General features: G+C 40.4%; 1 protein-coding gene across 4 annotated transcripts in view; it reads right to left on the reverse strand.

Moving 5' to 3' along the window:
- Positions 1-22,399, reverse strand: part of ralgapa2 (Ral GTPase activating protein catalytic subunit alpha 2) — a 462,100-nt gene that overhangs the window by 276,745 nt on the left and 162,956 nt on the right. For all 4 annotated transcript variants that reach the window (XM_033026192.1, XM_033026194.1, XM_033026193.1 and 1 more), the window contains exons 4-8: positions 18,138-18,195; positions 9,835-9,878; positions 7,731-7,908; positions 5,395-5,510; positions 2,321-2,459 (exon numbers count right to left, since the gene is read on the reverse strand). In XM_033026192.1, the coding sequence (XP_032882083.1) occupies positions 2,321-2,459; positions 5,395-5,510; positions 7,731-7,908; positions 9,835-9,878; positions 18,138-18,195 (535 nt within the window). The remainder of the gene's footprint in view (positions 1-2,320; positions 2,460-5,394; positions 5,511-7,730; positions 7,909-9,834; positions 9,879-18,137; positions 18,196-22,399) is intronic.

Raw genomic sequence — 22,399 nt, forward strand, 5'->3', positions numbered from 1 at the left:
CATCAACAAAAAAAACAACAATAAAAATGGCAAAATCCACTAAACAAGAGATTGAATCTCAGGCAATAGTTGTATTGCTGCAATATGTCGTGACCTTCAAAATAGGAGACTACAGGGTTTAGCTCACTGCTGCAAACATATATTTGGTCCTGGGAGAATTTGATGCAAAGTATTAGCATATTGGTTTTGAGAGATGATTATAGTTTGAAGCCCTGGCAATGTATTAAATTGGCATTTCACTGCAGTATCAAATATATTTAACATCGTTAGAGACATCATCTTATCGATAAATTGCTAAACACGATATCCCATGTACAGCAAAATGCCATTAGTCCAGCACACTCAGGACTTTCATAGATCGCGTGAACCACGGGAACGGCTACCCTGAGCCAGATGCTGATCTATCACAATTTCCGAATGGTTGGATAGCAGATTGTCGGAATTTTTCTGCACTGCTTCAACAGAGATACAATGTGACAATAAAGTACAATTCATTCAGTCAGTCAGTCATTCATTCATTCATTCATTCATTAAAGGTATAAGAATTTTGAACTTGAACAGCTGAATTTGCAGTACATATCTCTCCCTCAAAACTGCTAAAACAGATTAATCATTAATCATACAATCATGCTTGCAGAATCTTGCCAAGTGCAAATTGGCTTCAATATTTCTTGCATTAATACATTTTAGAAACATAGAAAATAGGTGCAGGAGTAGGCCATTCGGCCCTTCGAGCCTGCACCGCCATTCAATATGATCATGGCTGATCACCCAACTCAGTATCCTGTACCTGCCTTCTCTCCATACCCCCTGATCCCTTTAGCCACAAGGGCCACATCTAACTCCCTCTTAAATATAGCCAATGAACTGGCCTCAACTACTTTCTACTTTAGAAGAACTTCATTGGTTATGAAATGCTATGGTGCATCCAGTGATGAAAGGTGCTGAATTCCTGTATTTTCTTCTTTTTACAATTTATTGTCTATGGACTTTTTCTTGTGAATTACATGCTGGATATACCTACATAAAAGCAACTCCATTCTGAAATGTGAAATAGTCATAATGTATTTTGCGCTATTCGGAGCTAACAAGACTTCTGAGCTGAAATATACTGACATTTGTTGCTAACATACATGTTTGCTCAACCCTAAGATATCCAAGTAACGCATACTAAAAATGGAAATTGAGTTTTCAATATGAAATTATCTTCTCAGATGATCTCAGTCACATCAAACCACAAACAATCTAATATTAACTAAGAATACAAAGTAAATGGATCTGGACGCAACAGTCATATGTGACATGGCAAGGGTCTCGTGTTTAGACTTCAACAGACGATAAAGTGCAGGATCAATATTTGGCCAAATATTATCGCATAAACATTGTTCGGATAATGGTAGTGCTGCAGCTGTTTAGTTTAGACATACAGTGCGGAAACAAGCCCTTTGGCCCACCGAGTCCGCGGCGACCAGTAATTCCTGCACATTAGCACAATCCTATGCACTTGGGACAATTTGCAATTTTTACTGAAGCCAATTACCCTATAAACCTGTACGTATTTGGAGTCTGGGAGGAAATGGGAGCACTCAGGGAAAACCCACACGGTTACGGGGACAACGTACAAACTCTGTAGACAGCACCCGTTGTCAGGATTGAACCCAGGTCTCTGGCGCTGTAAGGCTGTAACTCTACGACTGCACCACATTCCGCCCAGTGTTAAGTTGCCCAACTTGTAACCTAGAGTCTTGAATTAACAATACAGACGCACGTTCTCATCCCATCTTAGTAGTTTTGGAATTTAAATAGTTAATGATAAGGAATTTGGAAGAAAGAGCAATAAACTAATGATAGTATTGTTAACCACAGAAACTTAAAACTGATCTGGTTCACTAACTCTATTTTGGGGATGAAGTTTGCAATCCAAATTGTTCTGGCAACAAGTGACACCAGAACTACACTAGATTGAAGTCTAAAATGCCTAAAAATGACCTAGTGAGCTGCTCAGTTGCCACCACCACTACCTTCTCAAGGTACAATAAGCAATAGTTAATAAACACTGGGCTTGCCAGCAATGCCTACATAGCAAACAAAAATACTGTTTTTCTTGGGTAGTTTTATATTTGTGATTGGCACTTCTTTGTGTACACCAAGGATAAACATGTGAGAATGTAAAAGCAAATAACTTAAAACGCTGAGTTCCACCAGTGTGTTTTACTCAAGATTCCAGCAAATGCAGTCTCCAACTTAAAACAGATTTACTTCTAGCATTTATTGATAGATAATGATGTTATTAGCTGATGTTAATGATTATTATACTCACCAAGTACAGGATTGTAAAGATTGGTAAATTTTGTGAAGGATGGAAATAAATGGGAAAGGTAGAATTTCTTAAATAAGGCAAAAAGAAATTTGAAACCACTTTCTTGTTTTTCCTTATTCTTCCATTCCAAGCTTGCGGCCTTCAAGTTGGGAAGAGAACAAAGCTTTGATTAGGTAATGGCAGCAATTATTTCCTAAAATGGTGCACAATAGCTTTAAAAAAAAAGAGAAAGACCCACAATTATCGGCTACTTGAAGTCAATTCAGTTTCCCCACAATCCTTTCCCACACAATGCATATCCAATGGACATTCCACAGATAGACCTTCCCAACTTACATCATGCAGCGAAAAAAGAAAGTAACTTATATTAGCCAAAATAATATACCTAGCCCAACATCAGTTATCAGGGAAAATAAAACAAACCATAAAGTAATAATAATACGGGATTTTTTCTTTAAATTAAACAATTCATGCTGGTTCATTATGAATGGGAGATGAAAACTGACAAATTTAGAGGTTAATGTAATTAGCTGATAAGGAGGAAAACCAACTGATTCATTGTGTCTGGATTTTCAAAAACCTTTCAAAAGAGCTACATGAAAGGTTGTTAAATGGAATCAAGACACAAATTATATTCGAGTACTTGCAAGATGACATAGACACAGACAGAGAAATAAATGGAAATTAATTTCTGCTGCTGGAAATATTGAAATATAAACAGAAAATGCTGCGAACATTCAGGTCAGGCAGCAACTGTGGAAATAAAAGTTAACATTTCAGGTCTAATATCCTTTGTCAGAATTGGAAAAGAGAAAGCAGGCTAGTTTAAGTAGCAAATAAGATAGGAGAGGGTGTGTAGAAGAAAGGGAATATCTCTAATAGGATGCCACCAATTAATTATGTTATTAATGTGGCGGCCCGGATCAGATCATGCTTCTCTATCTCTGTAATGTTAATAGTAAGGCTGTGGGGCACACCATACAACCAGTGTTATATTTATACAAAAATAAACTCTGGCCTCAGATTTATTTCCAGAAGTAAATGGACATTTTCAGTTTGGCAGTGTGTTACCAGTGGGGTGTCATCATCACTTCTGGCATCTACATGTTTATTATCAATATTTATAATTTGCCTGAAGGGACCACATGCAAAGTATTCCCATTCAGTGAGAGTACAAAACTACAAAACTAAGGAAGCTGGAAGGGCACAGGGACTGTAAATAAATACTGGCGAATTAAGCGATATGTAAAAAAAAATTGAGGTTATCCATTTTTTTTAGAAAGCAACTGGGAAGGTAAACAGCACATGCAATGTAATGGAGCTACAGGTCAGGGGTAAGAAAAATTTGCTACAAAAGTACAGGGCCTCAGAGAGATGAAACCTAGGAATGTTAAATTTTGATCTCCACTCTTCAGGATACACATGTCTTACAGAGATTATGACACAGATTTCACTCAACTGATTGCCCAGATAATGTCAAAATGTCAGTAAACATAAAGTAGGTAAAGATAAACAGTAGGGTAAACACTGATTCTGAGGGACCAGTCAATGCTCAAAAGAAGACTGGCCCAGATGAGATGCATCCTATGTGGCTATTGAAAGTGGGGGCGAAGGCTCCAGAGGACTTAATCCATACGTATTCAATTACGTACAGAGGATGTTCCCCCAGAGGACTGGAACATGGTAAAGGCTTAGAAATGGTTGCAAGAACATGTCTGACAACTTCAGATCATGTTGGTTAATCTGAGCTGTGGGGAAGCTTAAAAAATACAGGTGAAATAAAAATGGTGAGGGGGGGTGCAATAATTGGTTAAAAAAAAGTTGATAAAGGATAACGACCACATGGCTGTTAAAATCACGGGAGAAGAAAATAATAATAGTGAAATTGGTTTTAAAGTTTAAAAGCAATGTAGTGGTGAATGGTCATGTTTTAGACTGAGGATAATAGAGAGCAGTGTTGTCCAAAAGTCAACAGTTTAAAAAAAAGTAATATGGGTATTAATAATTTAATATGTGTGCAGTGTAAAATTTCTAAATTTTGGATGACAAACAGTAGAAGGTGCAGATGAAATTTAATACAGAGAAATGTAGATTGATGCATTGTGGCCAAAAAGAAAATCAGATGAAACCAATGATTTTCACAACAGTGACCAAGTGTATAAACAGTAGAAACAAAGAACTGCAGATGCTGCTTTATACCAAAGATAGACACAAAGTGCTGGAGTAACTCAGTGGGTCAGGCAAAGGGGTCCCGATCGAAAACATCACCTACCCTTTTTCTCTAGAGATGCTGCCTGACCCGCTGAGTTATTCCAGCACATTGTATAAATGTCAATTCTAAAAGTTGCGTTATCTTACATGAAATAAAGAAGGCAAAGATGAGATCTGATGCAAGAGTACAATTGGTTTCATTAGGATAACCAGAGGAAATTTGTTTCTACTCTGGGAACGAGCAACAACATTTGGCAACATGCTTAAGAGAGAATATACAGTGCATGTGCAAATAGCAGAATTACACAGCTGATAAATCTGCTTTGACTCTCAAGCTAAATGACGTTTTTCTGTGCCATTATAATTCACAGATTCAATACGAGGTGTGATCAAATCAGATTTGCCAACAATCACAGGAATTTGGAAGAATCAAGAGCATCTCGTTGACACAAACATTGCGAGAGTGACTGTCAGAGTTGATGCTACCTGAAGAATTTGAAAAGATAGGAACTAATCTCAGATTAAGGGGTCGACAATTTGAAACAAGAGAAATTTCTTCATTCAGGGGCTATAAATCATTACCAAAAAGAGGCTGTGGATGCCTAATTATTATATCAGTTCAAGGCTGAGACTTGAACTCAAGAAAAAAAATAATTTGAGCAGGTTTTTAAAAAAGGTAGGCTGTAACTTTCCCAAATGGTGGAGAATTCTTACAATTCCTCTGCTCTTTTTCAAAATTACAGTATGACATTTCTAAAATCTTGGTTTAAAATCTCACATGAGAAGCAGCATCTACAACAGAGAAGCATTCACTGTGAACAAAGTGGAATTGTTTACAAATGATATGATCATTCTGCATGTACCTGAATGACCATGTACTTCAAAACAATTTGAAGTATATATGAAGTCTGGTCTTCCGATATCTTTTCTCCCAAAACCGAAGGTAACAGGGGAGTAATATCTTCTGCAGCAATTTTTACTGAGTTAAAAAGAATAATATTTCAATGCAATTGTTCCCATTAATTAAAACGTCAAATTAAAAATACATTTCAAAGTTTATTTCTATAAACTACATAAACCGGAGTGTACACTTCAGCTACAGTGCTAACAGAACTCTAATCTTAAGACTTAAACACAAATCCCTTGCATAAAAAGACCACATAAATAAAGCTAAATAACCCATTATTTTAGTACCAAGGAAACAGGGGCTCCTTTCCACAGTTCTCCATTTTAGCAGGAAAAAAATTGAAAAGCATTTAACAGCAATTAACCAGGAGTAGAAGAACTGCCAGAAATAGTGGCTGGAAGGTGATATGTTTACGACATCCCACATGTTCACTTTTTAGAAGCCAATCAAAATAGAAGCGCTTTGTTTTCGGTGTTAGATACAGAACATTACTGGCATTAGAGACTTGAATGAGGTGTGAACAGGAGGTGCTAGGCAAATGGGAGCTGCAAGATGCTGAAATCTTGAGCAAAAAGATGGAGGAAATGAACGAGTTAGGAAGCATCTGTAGAGGTACTGATGAAGGGTCCCAACCCTAAATGTTGTCTGTCCATTTCTCACCACAGAGGCTGCCTGATCTGGCGAGTTCCTCGACAGGTTGGCCTTTGCTCAGGGGCTGCAAGATTAACATTCACGATGGCCCGACACAAAAACCACTCACAAAACCACTATTGGATTAGACTCCATCACCACCCCTAGGTGTGTCCAAACCTGACAGCACCAAGGTAAACAATTAGGACGAGGCAGCCTTTAGATCCTCAGCATTGAACTTAAAACTCGTGGCATCTCATGAAAAATGAGCATGGCCTCCTCTTGGTTTTATCTATTATCCTTCCTCAATAGATGCATTAATACTTCATGTTGAGCAGAACAGGGTGAGCAGGGGCACAAGCATTATTCTGGGGGAATTTGACAGTCATCACAAGTGATTAAGTAACTCTTCTACTGACCAAGCTGACCAACATTTGATAGATATAACTGTCAGAGCTGGTTTGCAGAATGTGCAAAAGCTGAAAATTAATTTAACCCCAATTTCACCAATCTGGCCCTCATTTGTTCAAGGCAGTATTGGTAAGTCACCAGGTCCTGTCTACACTTGCCATCTTGTGGTTCAGCAATACTATTGGAGTTGAGCGAGTAGGTTCAAAACAAAGTATTCGCAAGATGATTTTTGTCAACAGCATTAGAAACATAGAAACATAGAAAGTAGGTGCGAGAGTAGACCACCAGGTCCGTCGAGCCCGCACCGCCATTCGCTCATGGCTGAACACTAAACAGACACACTTACCCACAAACAGTAGACACAAGACACAGAACACAAGACACTACCCTCCCCTTTATACCGCTATCACCCCTCTCCACCCCAAGAACCTCGCATTAACAGAATGGGATTCCATCGCAGTTTACGGTCTCTTGGTCAAACATGCTAGTATTATAATCAAGTCGGGTTCAATGATCACTGAAGAGTCTATTTAGCATATCATGAGTGCGACTAGGAGTGATTAAAATTGAGCTGTCAATCAGTGCCAATAAAACACCGGATCACAACGATGGCTACAGGATCAGATGATATCACAAATCTATCATTGCAAAATTATTACCCAGGAGTAGACACTTGTCTCGTTAAACACTTCCATACATCATACATTGTCAAATACATCATCTATCTAACAATGTGGAAAACGGGCCCGGTATATCAACCGCATCAAGCAGAACAAAGCCAACAAGCAAGCCAATTCCCACCACTTCCATTTTGACTTTAATCAGCAAAACAATGCAACTTCCATCAACACAGCACCCAAGAGTAATCAATCTGGATTTGGTCAGGGCAATGCTGTACAGAACTCGCTAAAACTTTACTCCAAGCTTCGACACAAGACCATGGCAAAACTGTTATGCAAGATGTTCTTGGGCAGTTAACCACACATTTAGTCTGGCCACATGTTTACTGCAGTTGCACTAAAATGTTGGAGGCTGGATATTCAGAATTAACTCATTTCCCAACTCTCTATTGAATTGCACTGAAATAAAACTGAGCAATGATTATGGTTAGAATCTGCATTCATTGGGCTCAGCAGTGGCTAACAGTGGATTAATCTTGGACTTATTGTATGCATTGATTTTTCATCTGCCTGTCACATTAAGCACTAACTGCATTGTTCAGTCTAATTTGGATTAGATTCTATTACTAACCATCAGATATATTGTAAGAAGGATTTATAAGAGTATCTAAAGTACATGGACCAATTCGCGATGAAACAGCTGGGAAACCAGGAACAAGACACGCAAACAATGTCAGCTGTTCATCAGAAGAGTTCTCTTGCAGTGCTTGAAGCCAAAGTAGGTAGAGGCGAATTCCTTCACATCTTATCTGGGGGGGGGAAAAAAAATCACAAAGTATAAGCTAAATTTCATCTAGATTCGGATTGCCATGATCAGGAACAAATTTAATCGCGTTTTTTTCCCATACAATCTATCAAAAATTAGGGATTTTTTGTTTCCATTAATATTTTGTACAATTTACACATTGTGGTCAAAAGTTAAACAGAGTTGCATTGGGATATATTACCCTATTTACCAAAATCCTAAAGCATATACAGGGTGTAAGATGGTGCCCAAGTGGGCGGCCAGAGAGCAGGTAAGGGTTGGCAGCGCTGGTGGCAGGCATGCATTGGAAGCAACCGAGGAAACTGTGTGGACTGGTGGTGGCGGTAGGTTTGGCCTGAAAGCGGATGGGGAGGCGGTGCAAGATGGGGGCAGCAGCATGAGCCGGGGGAGGTACGGGAGGCTGGTGCTGCAAGCAGCCATGAGAGGCAAGAGCCAGGGGGTGACCAAGGCTGAGAGACCAGCCAGGGCTGTGACTGGCCAGAGTGAGAGACACAGGGAGCTGGGTCTGTGACTGACCGGGGGGGGGCTTCACATGCTGGGACAGCACAGGCGAACAACCAAGTTGGCGCCACGAGCTGATTTGGCATCGGCATCTGTCGGTAGGTCCATCTGCTATAACCAAAATCTGTTATAAAGAGGTCCATTAAAAAGATGGTTTACTGTATTTTATCTACCTTAACAACTACCCCCACCCATATAATTTAAAAAACCTTCACTCGGTCATCTTTACCTTGGAAGATTAATCCTAAATGGGGTAACTAATGCCCCTGTCCCACTTAGGAAACCTGAACAGAAACCTCTGGAGACTTTGCGCCCCGCCCAAGGTTTCCGTGCGGTTCCTGGAGGTTGCAGGTGGTTGCCGGAGGTTGCAGGTAGTGGAAGCAGGTAGGGAGACTGACAAAAACCTCCGGGAACCGTACGGAAACCTTGAGTGGGGCGCAAAGTCTCCAGAGGTTTCCGTTCAGGTTTCCTAAGTGGGACAGGGGCATTAATATATGATCTAAACATTCTAGTTGTTGAGAATTATCAAGAAACGTAGTTAAACTTTTATTTGTTTTGCTTCGATTTAATTATTACAATATATAGCACGTTAACGAAATGCGCTGAAAAGTAGCAGATGGGATTGAATCAGAAAAAGGTGTTACATTTTAAGTGCTAATGAGGCGAGTATATAAACCATGAATGTTCGGGTCCAAGAAAGAATTGCGGAACAGAGGGAAACTTGTACGTCCATAAATCCTTGAGGTTGACAACACGTGGAGAACTTGGCTAGGACTGCATGGGATATTGGCCTTCAGTAGTCACGACATTGAATACGCATGTAGGGAGGTCATGATCAAGACAACTACCGACCAGACGAATAATAGATTTAATAATCTTAATAAATATCAAATTTCAAATGCAACCTTAAAACTATCACTCTTTGATATTTTCATAACCAATTTTTAAACTTTCAGTTAAGACATACCCAAAGACTGAAGAAGGGTCTCGACCCGAATCGCCACCCATTACTTCTCTCCAGAGATGCTGCCTGTCCCGCTGAGTTACTCCAGCACTTTGTTCTATACCCAAAGACTAGTTACGCTAAGAGGTTTATTGTTTCTTTCTCAAAACAAATCAGTTGAGAGACTTCCACGTGCTATGAACATTCAGCATAGCTGGTCATACACTCATCCCTAATGATGTTGGGACTTTGTCACATGAACAAGCATTTCAGTTAAGAGGAAGAGTTTGAGGCACTCACAAAATACAGTCAATTATTATGGATCACTCTCACAAACCTCAGTTCCAAATTAAGCTTCAAAATTGGATATTTATCAAATAAATAATCTCAAGAAAAACACTAAATTGTTGGGTACGAAAAAAATATAAAAGGAAACCATCTCGTCAAACAAATTACATTTCTTACCTTAACAGAATTTCCAGTGTGCAGAAGTTTCTTCAAAATTGAGCCTATTTTGTTGAAAAATGAAAATCAACTTTGCAATTATAAATAATATGCAACGAATAACATTTTTTTGCAAAGCACAAAAATACCCAAAGTAATTCTCAAATAGTCCTCACTGTTTATTATACAAGGATACATGAATTAATCATCCATATTATTTCAATTATTCCAATTAAATCAGTTGAAGAAGGGTCTCGACCCGAAAACTCGCCAATTCCTTCTCTCCATAGATGCTGCCTCACCCGCTGAGTTACTCCAGCATTTTGTGTCTACCCAGTTCAGATAAAAAGTTCCTTTGGGTCCTCCTGCTCTCCTCACACCACTCCTTCCAGCCATCACATTGGATCACATGTCATTGTAATGATTAATACAAGGGTAAACGGTCAAGATTAAGTTTCAGATTTTAAACAGAATTTATGAGCCTCTGTGCAATTACAGTTTGTTTAACATCCAGAGATTACTAAGGAAAAAGCACTTTACTACAGTGCACCACTGCAGAAAGTGAAGAATGTCTTTTCAATGAGTAGAGATTGTTTAAAGTACCAAAACCTTTGATTAAACCAAATGCTCCGGTGGATTTAGATTTGGTACAGATTAAGCAGATTTCTCAATCCATATGCATGAAACTATGTGGAAGTTTGCACCCTTCTGTTTGACTCTGCAAGTTTAATGGATACCGTACATACAGCCTGAGACCAGTTTCTCCCCAAGGGTCGAGACTTATATCTTCATCAAGGAATCATGAATCTCTGCATGGTGACATTGATAAAGACAACATCTGTTCTTAACTGGCAGATCTGGGCTACTTTTAACAATCAATGCATTTATTTTCTGAGGTAGTTTGCTCTTCAATCCATTGTTCCTTGAACTTTCAGGGGAAAAAAAGATTTCTTAGCCCACCTATCAAAATATTGAATGTATTTCTAAATATCCCCTAACTCTGCAAACCTCCTTAAATATTTTGGATTTTCATTATTTCATGTGTTATTAGCTTTACAAGCCAATCAACCTGCAGATGTGAATTTTTCAAATTTTCTGAGCCCAAATTGTTAAGTGTAGTCGGACATAGTTCCGATGCCACCTATAAATTCGCCAATTATACCGCCGTTATCGGGTAATGATGAGTCAGCGTACAGGAGGGAGATTGGTAATCGGGTTCTAGACCAACTACTTCTCAGCAACCGTTAAAGACTGTTCAATGCTACATAATACTAATCACAACCTTACCCCAGTAACTATGCTCTACTAGGAACCATTTTTGGTTGCAATAAGTACTGTATTGTGTTTTGTATTATTATGGCCTGGTTACCTTGCATTACTTATTAGTTTATTCTATTATTGATTACAAATATCGATTACGTGTGTCATTGTGTAAGTGGGGCTGCTAAACTGCAGCAAGTAAGAATGTAATTGTTTTTATGCCCCAGACAATTAAACACTCTTGATTCTTGAACAAAAATAGTCCAAGCACACAGTCCTGGAGATGACATTTCCTATTTTCTACCAGTCTTGGAAGGTTTTCCTCAAACCATTCACAATTTCACTATTTTGTACCATATTTCAAACAAATCAGTTCGATGGTACTTTGCTATACCAGCCAGAAATGTAGTCATATTTCTGTGAAATCCTAAATTGTTACAATTAAAAAAAATGACAAGTGAGGTAGAGAAAAGTGGATGAGGGACGTTTGCAGATAGGTATGAGTCAGACTAGTCACGGGGAGCCAATGATTGGGAGATGCGGGTAGATTTAGGAGGAAAGCCTGTTGTTTCGCAGGAAATAAATTACTACTAGTTTGAGGCCTGGTGTTATGGTCAGTTAGGCAGCGGATAGTGTATTTTATAGATCTGACGGTGCCTTGGGAGAACTTAGTGGATGGGGCTTATGAAAGGCAGAGTTGGCAGCAGAAGTTGAGCGGCGAGGATGGCGAGCATGAGTACATCCTGTAGAGGTGGGTTGTGGAGGTTTCATAGCGAGATCAACCATGTCGCTATTTGGAGAGCTTGGAATTCGCGGACAGAGTTTGTGTCAGGCTGTAAAGCAAATGTCAGAGGCAGCAGAGCAAGACAGTAAGTGGATTTGGTGGAGAAGAAAGTCAGTTGGGGGCAGAAAGGAAACTTATGACATGCAGTTTGTATGTTTCTTTGTAATTGTAGTCTGTGCAAGTGTATCCCGTCCTTATGCAAGGGTGATATTTGTGGTGTTACAAGCTTAATGATGGGCTAGGACTAGTGGAAGATGGGATGCAGGTGTTTACCATTTGTTAGAGGGAGCTAATTGGCTGCAGCTTCCTTTATTTAGTCAATACTGGTAGTATAGGTGGTGAGAGGAGGTATTGAGGGGATTTGTTCTAGGACGCCAGAACCACCGTTGAGACTTCCTGAGGTATCGTGAGCCTAACTCAACGAAACACCAATGAAGGGAAGTGCCCACTTGATAACCCCAATGATATACTTGCATCTGCTGGATTCTTTTTTTTTAACGGAGCTAATTGATATGTAGGTAGGTGTTTTGTTTATTTTTTTTGCATTTGGAGTCATTTATTGTAAATTAGTGTATTAAGTTAGACAATATTTTGGTTTTGGGTTTGGTTTTCTTAGTTCAGCGCTTATCCTGGAGTTATAGCGATAAGACAGAATTCCTCCTCATAGGCTCCAAAGCCACACTCAGCAAAATCTCACCATCGACGGCACCACTGTCTCCCCATCTCCCCAGGCCCGCAACTTTGGCGTGATCTTTGATTCCACCCTCTCCCTTGAGCCTCACATCCGCCATGTCATTAAAACCTCCTTCTTTCATCTCCACAACATCGCCAAACTCAGACCCTCTCTCACACCTCCCGCTGCTGAAAGACTCATCCATGCCTTCATCTCCTCCCGACTGGACTACTGCAACTCACTTCTCCTTGGCATCAGCTCCACCTACATCAACCGACTCCAACTGGTCCAGAACGCAGCCGCCCGACTCATCACCCACACCAAATCCTGGCATCACATCACTCCAGTCCTCAAACAACTTCACTGGCTTCCCATCTCCCACCGGATCAACTACAAAATCCTGATCCTCACCTACAAAGCCCTCCACCATCTGGCCCCCCCCCCCTATCTCACTGACCTCCTCTCCCCCTACCAACCCTCACGGTCCCTCAGATCCACATCAGCCGGTCTCCTCTCCATCCACAAGTCCAACCTCCGCAGTTTTGGGGACAGAGCCTTCTCCAGGGCAGCTCCCAGGCTCTGGAACTCCCTCCCCCAACTGATCCGCAATTCCGTGTCCCTCACCATCTTCCAGTCCCGCCTCAAGACCCATCTCTTCACCTCTGCCTATCCTTAGCCCCACGTCCCCCTCCTTTTTCATCTGTGCATTAATTGCCTCATATTGTGTTTTGTATTGAATTCTGTCTTTACTTTGTGTACTAGTCATGTCTCTACTATTTATTTCATTCCCCTTACATGTTTTTCCTCTACCTGCAAAATTTTTGTAAGGTGTCCTTGAGACTCTTGAAAGGCGCCCATAAATAAAATTTATTATTATTATTATTATAGCACATACTTTGTGTTTATTTGTAATTTGTAAATAGGTATGTTGCCAAGAACCTCTAGAAAATGTTTCTCTCTTCAATTAGGTTCAAGCAATATCTTTTGCCCACATGAGTAGTTCAACAATTTGTCTAATTTGGAATCTCCAAACAGTAACACTCCAACAGCATTCGAAACAGAAGTCAATGTAGATAACACCAAACATGAGATTAGAATCCATAATCTGAACCAAGGCATTTACTCTAGAATTAAGCAAATAAGGACAGCATGATGCCGCATCGGTAGAATTGCTGCCTTACAGCGCCAGGGACCCGAGTTCGATCATGACTGTGCGTGCTTGTCTGTACGGAGATTGTATGTTCTCCCAGTGATCTGTGTGGGTTTTCTCCAGTTTCCTAACACACTCCAAGGACGTGCAGATTTGTAGGTTAATTGGCTTGGTATAAATGTAAATTGTCCCGATGCCGTGCAGGATAGTGTTATTGTGCGGGGACCACTGGTCGGCCCGGACACAGTGGGCCGAAGGACCCGTTTTCTTTCTGTATCTCTACACTAAAGTAAACTAAATTAAACACAGGAAACCAGTAATAAAACAGAAAGTGTTCTAAATATTCAGGTTAGGAAGCATTTTTTTGAAGAAAGAAAGATAGGCGTTCTGAACGTACGCCTATCGTCCGACTCCACAGACATTGCTCAACTTGCCATATAGTTAAAGCAATTTCTATTTTTATGTCAGAATTCTGCAAAATGTTGTTTCTGACAAGTGGATAACTTGGAGGCCACACAAGTGTTCAGTTTTGAAGCTGAAAAGAGTATAGATAAGATAAATAAAGATATTGCCTGGACTTGAGGGCCTGAGTTAAAGGGAGAAGTGCATAAAATCACGAGGGGAATAGGGTGAATGCACTCAGCCATTTTCCCAAGTCAAGAATTAAAGGGCATGGGTTTACTGTCAGAGGATGTAGATTTGATGGGAACTTGAGGGGTAACCTCTTCACACAAACAGTGATCAGTATATGGAGCAAGAATACCAGAGGAAGTAGGTAAGGCAAGAATAAGAACAACATTTAAAAGACACTAGACCAAGTGGGACCCGTTGGGTCCCGTTCCCCTCAACGCACTGTTGCAGGGGAGGGGGGGGGAGGCCTCACACATACACTAACCACCCCCAACACACACACACTAACACCCCCCTCCCTTGATATTATATTAATATAATTAATATTAATTAATATTTAATTAAGAGAGAGACAAAAGGAACTACAGATGCTGGTTTACCAAAAAAGACAAAAGGTGTTACAACTCAGTGGGTCAGACTGCATCTATGGAAGACGTGGATCAGTGACATTTTGGATCAAGACCCTTCTTCAGATTTCTTTAGTCAGTTAGACCTCTCTCTGGTTGCCTGCACTGTTAAGCACATAGTTTACTGATCAGGAACATGAACCTGTGGAGTAAATCTGACAATTCCAATTTGGAAAATATCCAATGTTGAAATGTTGTAATAAATTAGTGGCTTTGGCATAAAGTGACCATGGGGCACTTGGAATCCTCAGTGTCAATGGTGGATGGTGCTGCAAGGTTTGTAGTATGAGAGATCAGTTCCCCATCTGCTTGCTTCCATTCACATTCTGGAACCTGGTCTACGGTTCTTTTCCGAGCCGAGCTGAGCCGAGCGTGCAGGGCTGAACGGGTCCCAGCGGGGCAGAGCGGGTTGGAGTGCTGGAGTTCCCCTCGTAAGGGGGTAGAGAGGGAGGGGGAAGGGGTAGAGAGGGAGGGGGAAGGGGTAGAGATGAGGGAGGTAGAGAGGGAGGTGAGGGGGGTAGAGTGGGAGAGGGAGGTGAGGAGAGGGTAGAGAGGGAGGGTAGAGGGAGGTAGAGAGGCAGAGAGGGAGGGGGCATGAGAGGGAGTGTAGACGTTTGAACATCTCTCCCTACCCCCTCCTCTCCCTCAATCCCCCCACACTCCCTGCTCAAGTCACCAGGATTTTTTACCTCTCCTCCACTCCCCCAATCCCTCCTTCATCTCTTCGAGCGGAGCCGACGGTGCTGGTCTCAGTGGGGCCGAGCGGGTCGCAGCGGAGCCGAGCGGGGACGAAGGTGTCCCAGCGGTAGTGCCCCTTGTACGGGGGTGGAGGGGGAGGGGGTAGACAATAGACAATAGGTGCAGGAGTAGGCCAGTCAAGCCAGCACCACCATTCAATTTGATCATGGCTGATCCACAATCAGACCGTTCCCGCCTGCTCCCTATATCCCCTGACTCCGCTATCTTTAAGAGCCCTTTCAAGCTCTCTTGAAAGTATCCAGAGAACCGGCCTCCACCGCCCTCTGAGACAGAGAATTCCACAGACTCACAACTCTCTGTGTGAAAAAGTGTTTCTTCATCTCTGTTCTAAATGGCTTATCCCTTATTCTTAAACTGTGGTCCCTGGTACTGGACTCCCCCAACATCGGGAACATGTTTCCTGTCTCTAGCGTGTCCAAGCCCTTAATAATCTTATATGCTTCAATAAGATATCCTCTCATCCTTCTAAATTCCAGAGTATACAAACCCAGCCACTCCATTTTCTCAGAATATGGCAGTCCCGCCATCCCGGGAATTAACCTTATGAACCTATGCTGCACTCCCTCAATAGCTAGAATGTCCTTCCTCAAATTAGGGGACCAAAACGACACACAATACTCCAGGTGTGGTCTCACTAGGGCCCTATACAACTGCAGAGGGACCTCTTTGTTCATTTGCGCAACTCCTCTTGTTATGAAGGCCAACGTGCCATTCGCTTTCTTCACTGCCTGGTAGAGAGGTAGAGGGAGGTGAGGGGGGTAGAGAGGGAGAGGGAGAGGGGCAAAGGGAGGGGGTTGGAGAGAGGGAGGTAGAGTGGTGGGGAGGGAGGGTAGAGATGGAGGGGGCGAGGGATTCCAGCTGGGCCAAGCAGGTTGGAGCGCGAGTTCCCCTCTCGCGCAGAGGGTCCCGTTCTGCCTTGCGAGTTGAATGTGAAAATGAAAGCTTGGAAAACTTTAATATTTTGAAGCTGTTTTTAAAAGGTTAGTAACGTGAAATATAGGTTGAAATGCGGTGGGAAGATATTTATCTGGTCCGTGGAAAAAAATGTGAGTCGCATGTGTGAAAATGGGGAGGCTGTGGTCTTGCGTTTGGAAGAAGATAAAAATTAAGGAGATTAAAATAAAGCTGACACAACCCTGGCCCACACAGACACACGAACAAAGGGAAGAGTTTTAGTATAATTTATTGATATAGATTCATGGATAGGAATGGTTGAAAGGAATGTAGGCCAGGTAAAGGTAAAATGGGACTAACTTGGATAAGGTATCTTGGTCGACATGGATGAGTTGGGCCAAGGGCCCCTTCTCTGTGCTGTCTGACTATGACCAACAGACATCCCAACTTACCCTTTGTTAAAAGGAAATGGTCTTCCCATTTTTACAGGTTTGCAAAAATATCCACATTTCAAATATCAATGTCATTCTATAGTCACAAAACGAATAACTTTTTTTTACATAACAATTGTTGTAATTGGTGCAGAAGTTATTCAAGGAAGATTTTAAGTTCAAATTTTCAAATATCCCTCTGAAAAATTATAATGTATTATTAAGTTGATTTTTAATCGTTCAAATATAGAATGCTTAAATGTCATGATGGAATAAAACTTAACCAAGCAATCTGATTTTTGCAACTCAGGTCTCTTGTGTATTTCCCACCCCCGCTCAAGTACAACATTTGTGGCCAAGTCCTCTGACCTGGAGCTCCCAAATTCCTACCCTAACCTTTCTGTAAACCCAAAATACAACCCTTCTCTTTAACCAACATTTATCTGCAACTCGTCCTAACTTTTCCTTTCATCTTAATGTCAATTGTTGCCTGATTACGAAGCAAGTCCTCAAATTGCAGATGTCTTCCTGAAATAAAAAAACAACCTCTGCCCTTTAGTCCTAACCCTCTACTTCCAAGTATTATTCATCTGGTCACATCTATTGTTAAGCTGTCATTCGTTTTAGTGACTCAGCAGTTAATTACAAAGCTGATAAGACCACAGGAAAAAAATTCCATGAAATATAATGGAAGAGTTTTAACAACAAGAGTAAGAAAAACAGAAGATACTGTGGAAAAACTCCAGCACAAGACAATACATCAAGTTCTCCTTTAAAAAAAACTCTAACAGGCCACTTGGGAAACAAGAGTTTACATATTTTTCCATTGAAATAAAATATATCCAAAGCTTAAATGAGCTGGAAAATGGAAACAGGAAAGAAAACAAGCGCTTTGGCAAACATTATAATGCTTATGAAATTTAAGGAAGGATGTTACAGAGAAGGAAACCAAAGGAACGCTATTAAATCCTTGTTGTTACTTCAGGGGAACAGACGCACAAGATTTCACCAATGTTTCATTTAAAAAAAGCACAAGTAAAGTTTAATATTAAAAATTAAATACTTTTCAAAATATCAATAAACTCCATCAGTAGGTTATGAATGAATAATGGGATGCAAAACAGCATGACAAAAATTATTGCTCTAATCAGTGTATAAGCTTCATATTTAAAATATACAAAATGCTAATCACTTTAGTACTTGATTCCTAGCACATATTACAATTATATAGAATACAAAAAGCAAACATATTTAAATAAAGATCGACATTATCGTTCAAAATTCTCAGGATGTTTTGTAGGTTAAAAGTGTGTTGCAAATACACTATTATTCTTACCTATACTGTGAAATTGCCATCTATTGTTGATCTTCTCAGGAAGAAGTTGAAGTATTTTCTGTTCAAGGTAAATAAGATATAAACTGAGAAGCTGGTTTCCATATAAAACCTCTAAATCCACAGCACGCAATAACCACATTTAAATGTTAATTGATTCAAGGTTTATTTCCGGATTTATTTAATTAGATTTTTATATTTGACATTAGAGAAATTACTCAGTGTATTTTATTCTGCAATTACATCAATCGCACAAACAACTTTTAATTCTACAGAACAATGTTTCTCAAATTATTGTTAGGTCTTTGCAAACTGTTAAACGGAGCAAATTTGTTAGCTAAGTTTAGTTAAGGAGTAATGTATGTTGAAGCAAAACTAATCTTGGCTAGGCATAAATTTTCCTGCCTTTAAGTAAATTAGTTATTAGATTCAAGCTTTACTTTAGACAGCTTAGGATGCCAGACACAAACGTTTTTGCTTCTAAATACCACGTTGGTATTCATCAAAGTTCACGTTTCTAACCGAAGAAAAGGAATGACCACTTTGCTGCACTGAGCTTGTTCTCATCCTTCAAATTATACCTTAGTCCTTCCAAAAAAAAATTACAAAATCAATTAAGAATAAAGTGGTGATGCAAGGTAATGAAATTAACAATTTGATTTGTACATTGGTAGGCATTAAAGATGTGTTATGGTGTAAGCTTTATTTGGCTTTGAACTTCATCGGCCATACTGTTGCTCAGAGCATGAAGTTCCCACTGAGTAGCAGCAATTCCTTCTCTCCAGAGATGCTGCCTGACCCACTGAGTTACTCCAGCATTTTGTGTCTACCTTCGATTTAAACCAGCATCTGCAGTTCTTTCCTACACAGCACCAATTAAAACTAAGTGTCAAACTAAACCACAATTTATACTTTGGGAAAGATGGGAGATCCACAAAAACATGAAATGTTATGCCAACTTACTTGCATAATGTTCCGGATTAAATAGTTTCAAATATATAAGCTGGCATTTAAAGGAAGGCTTATTTAGATCAAATTGTCCATTCCTACTATTATCCAAGTTTTGAAAGATCATAAAAACAGATAACATGGCAGCAGCTCAGGCGACATCTATAATGAGCATATTAGAGTGCGTGTTTAATATTGATAACTCTCTAGAGAATGGGGCATGTGAGATGGGTCTGATGAGCTGAGTGGCCTTCTTTGTTGTTACACTGCCCTCCATAATGTTTGGGACAAAGACCCATCATTTATTTATTTGCCTCTGTGCTCCACAATTTGAGATTTGCAATAGAAAAAAAATCATGTGGTTAAAGTGCACATTGTCAGATTTTAATAAAGGCTATTTTAATACATTTTGGTTTCACCCTGTGGAATTTACAGCAGTGTTAATACATAGTCCCATTTCAGGGCACCATAATGTTTGGGACACAGCAATGTAATGTAAATGAAAGTAGTCATGTTTAGTATTTTGTTGCATATCCTTTGCATGCAATTACTGCTTGAAGTCTGCGATTCATGGACATCACCAGTTGCTGGGTGTCTTCTCTGGTGATGCTCTGCCAGGCCTGTATTGCAGCCATCTTTAGCTTATGCTTGTTTTGGGGGCTAGTCCACTTCAGTTTTCTCTTCAGCATATAAAAGGCATGCTCAATTGGGTTCAGATTGGGTAATTGACTTGGCCACTCAAGAATTTACCATTTTTTTTAGCTTTGAAAAACTCCTTTGCTGCTTTAGCAGTATGTTTGGGATCATTGTCTTGCTGTAGATTGAACTGCTGGCCAATGAGTTTTGAGGTATTTGTTTGAACTTGAGCAGATAGGATGTGTCTATACACTTCAGAATTCATTATGCTATACCATCAGCAGTTGTATCATCAATGAAGATAAGTGAGCCGGTACCTACAGCAGCCATACATGCAGAGGCCATAACACCCTCAAAACTGTGTTTCACAGATGAAGTGGTATGCTTTAGATCTTGGGCAGTTCCTTCTCTCCTCCATACTTTGCTCTTGCCATCACTCTGATACAGGTGCTCCTCGACTTACGATGGGGTTACGTTCCGATAAATCCATCTTAAATTGAAAATAACCTGCCAAACATTCGTTCCCTTGTGTTCAGGCTCGAGAATAGTGGGAGAAGGCATTGGGACATCGACACTGTATCTGCCTGTCAGTTTTTGCGAATCTCTCATAATTGACATCCTTTGCGTAATTGACGCGATACGTAATTGACATGATCACGAGTGTAAAGGGTTGTTTACAGTCGTGATCGCGTGGCCGACTGAGAGCTGCGGCTCGCTGCCACTGCCCAGCATTGCGAGTGATTATCGTACCGCATATCACTAGCCCGGGAAAAGGTTAAAATTCAAAATTCGAAGTACAGAATGTGCATTGCTTTTGCACCATCATAAATTCGAAATATCGCAAGTCGAAGCATCGTAAGTCGAGGAGCATCTGTATAGTATAATCTTCTGTCCACAAGACCTTTTTCCAGAACTGTGGTTACTCCTTTAATCACTTCTTGGCAAACTGTAACCTGGCCATCCTATTTTTGTGGCTAACCAGTGGTTTGCATCTTGCAGTGAAGCCTCTGTATTTCTGTTCATGAAGTCTTCTGCGGACAGTGGTCATCGACAAATCCACATCTAGTATTTCTAATCTGTCGGACAGGTGTTTTGGGATTTTTCTTTATTATCGAGATAATTCTGTCATCAGCTGTGGACATCTTCCTCGACCTGCCAGTCCCTTTGTGATTAGTAAACTCACCAGTGCTCTTTTTCTTCTTAATGATGTTCCAAACAGTTGATTTTGGTAAGCCTAAGGTTTGGCTGATGTATCTAACAGTTTTATTCGTGTTTCTCAGTCTCATAATGGCTTCTTTGACTTTCATTGGTACAATTTTGCTCCTCATGTTGATAAAAGTTTCCAAAGGTGATGGAGAGACTGGAGGAAAGACTAGGTGCCGAGAGCTCTCTTACCCCTGCTTTAAGGGGACATTTAAACACACCTGAGCAATTACAAACACCTGTGAAGCCATGTGTCCCAAACGTTCTGCTGCCCAGAAACGGGGGGACTATGTATAAACACAGCTGTAATTTCTACATGGTGAAACCAAAATGTATAAAAAATACCCTTTAATAAAATCTGACAATGTGCACTTTAACCACATGATTTTTTTTTCTATTACAAATCTCAAATTGTGGAGTACAGAGGCAAATAAATAAATGATGGGTCTTTGTCCGAAGCAGGGCACTGTACATCCACAGGTGGGGAGCAAGGTTATTGGCTTTAGACTTTCGAGATACAGCGCGAAAACAGGCCCTTCGGCCCCGAGTCTGTAATGATTAGCAATCACTCTGTACACTAACCTCCACACACTAGGGACAATAAACCTGAGCTGTCGGGGGAAACCTATGTGGTCACAGGGAGAATACACAAACTTTGAACAGGCCGCACCCATAGTCAGGCTCAAACCCGGGTCTCTGGCATTGCAAGTCAGCAACTGTATCGCTGTGCCACCATGCTGAAATACATGGCTCTAAGTTACCAATAAATTATTCAGTCCTCTATGAAAATTGTATTCCCCAGTGTATTCAGATATAAACCCCCTTGAGTGGAGCACCAGATTACAAAACAGAAATTGTTTAGTGGTACCTGCTTGAGGAAAGTCCACCGTTAGTGCCTTACTACCCTAGCGTAATCGTATTTTTCAGAAAAGTCCTCCATTGATCGATACAAAATGAAGCAGTTGTTGGTGGAAAGTGTACGAATCAATACCAACAGTCTTTCAATAATTACTAAAAATATTTGTCATCCATTGATTCAGAAATTACAAAATAAGTAAAGCTGGTCTTGACAAGCTTGTGTCCTGAGCAATGCAGAATGCAAATCCAGCTTTTGCTTGCAAAGCCACTCCAGGAACTGAAGGCCAGCAACATGTTTGGGAAATCTTCTGCAGATGATTTGAAGATTTCAATAGATATCGGAACAGATTTTTGTTAATACATTTGTTATGTATTCTTTCATGGGATGTAGGTACCCCCGGTTAAACAAACATATTGCTAGTTCTAATTGCCCGCAAGGAAGTAGTATGTTATCTTAGTTCCTATGATAAAGGTACTTCATATAGATATTACAATAAACCTTGGGCTGCACAGTGGCACAGCGGTGGAGTTGCTGCCTTAGTGCCAGAGACCTGGGTTCGAACCCGACTACAGTTGCTGTCTGTACAGAGTTTGTACATTCTCCCTGTGACTGTATAGTT

This window comes from Amblyraja radiata, chromosome 8 (assembly GCF_010909765.2).
Source record: "Amblyraja radiata isolate CabotCenter1 chromosome 8, sAmbRad1.1.pri, whole genome shotgun sequence".
Lineage (NCBI taxonomy): Eukaryota > Metazoa > Chordata > Chondrichthyes > Rajiformes > Rajidae > Amblyraja > Amblyraja radiata.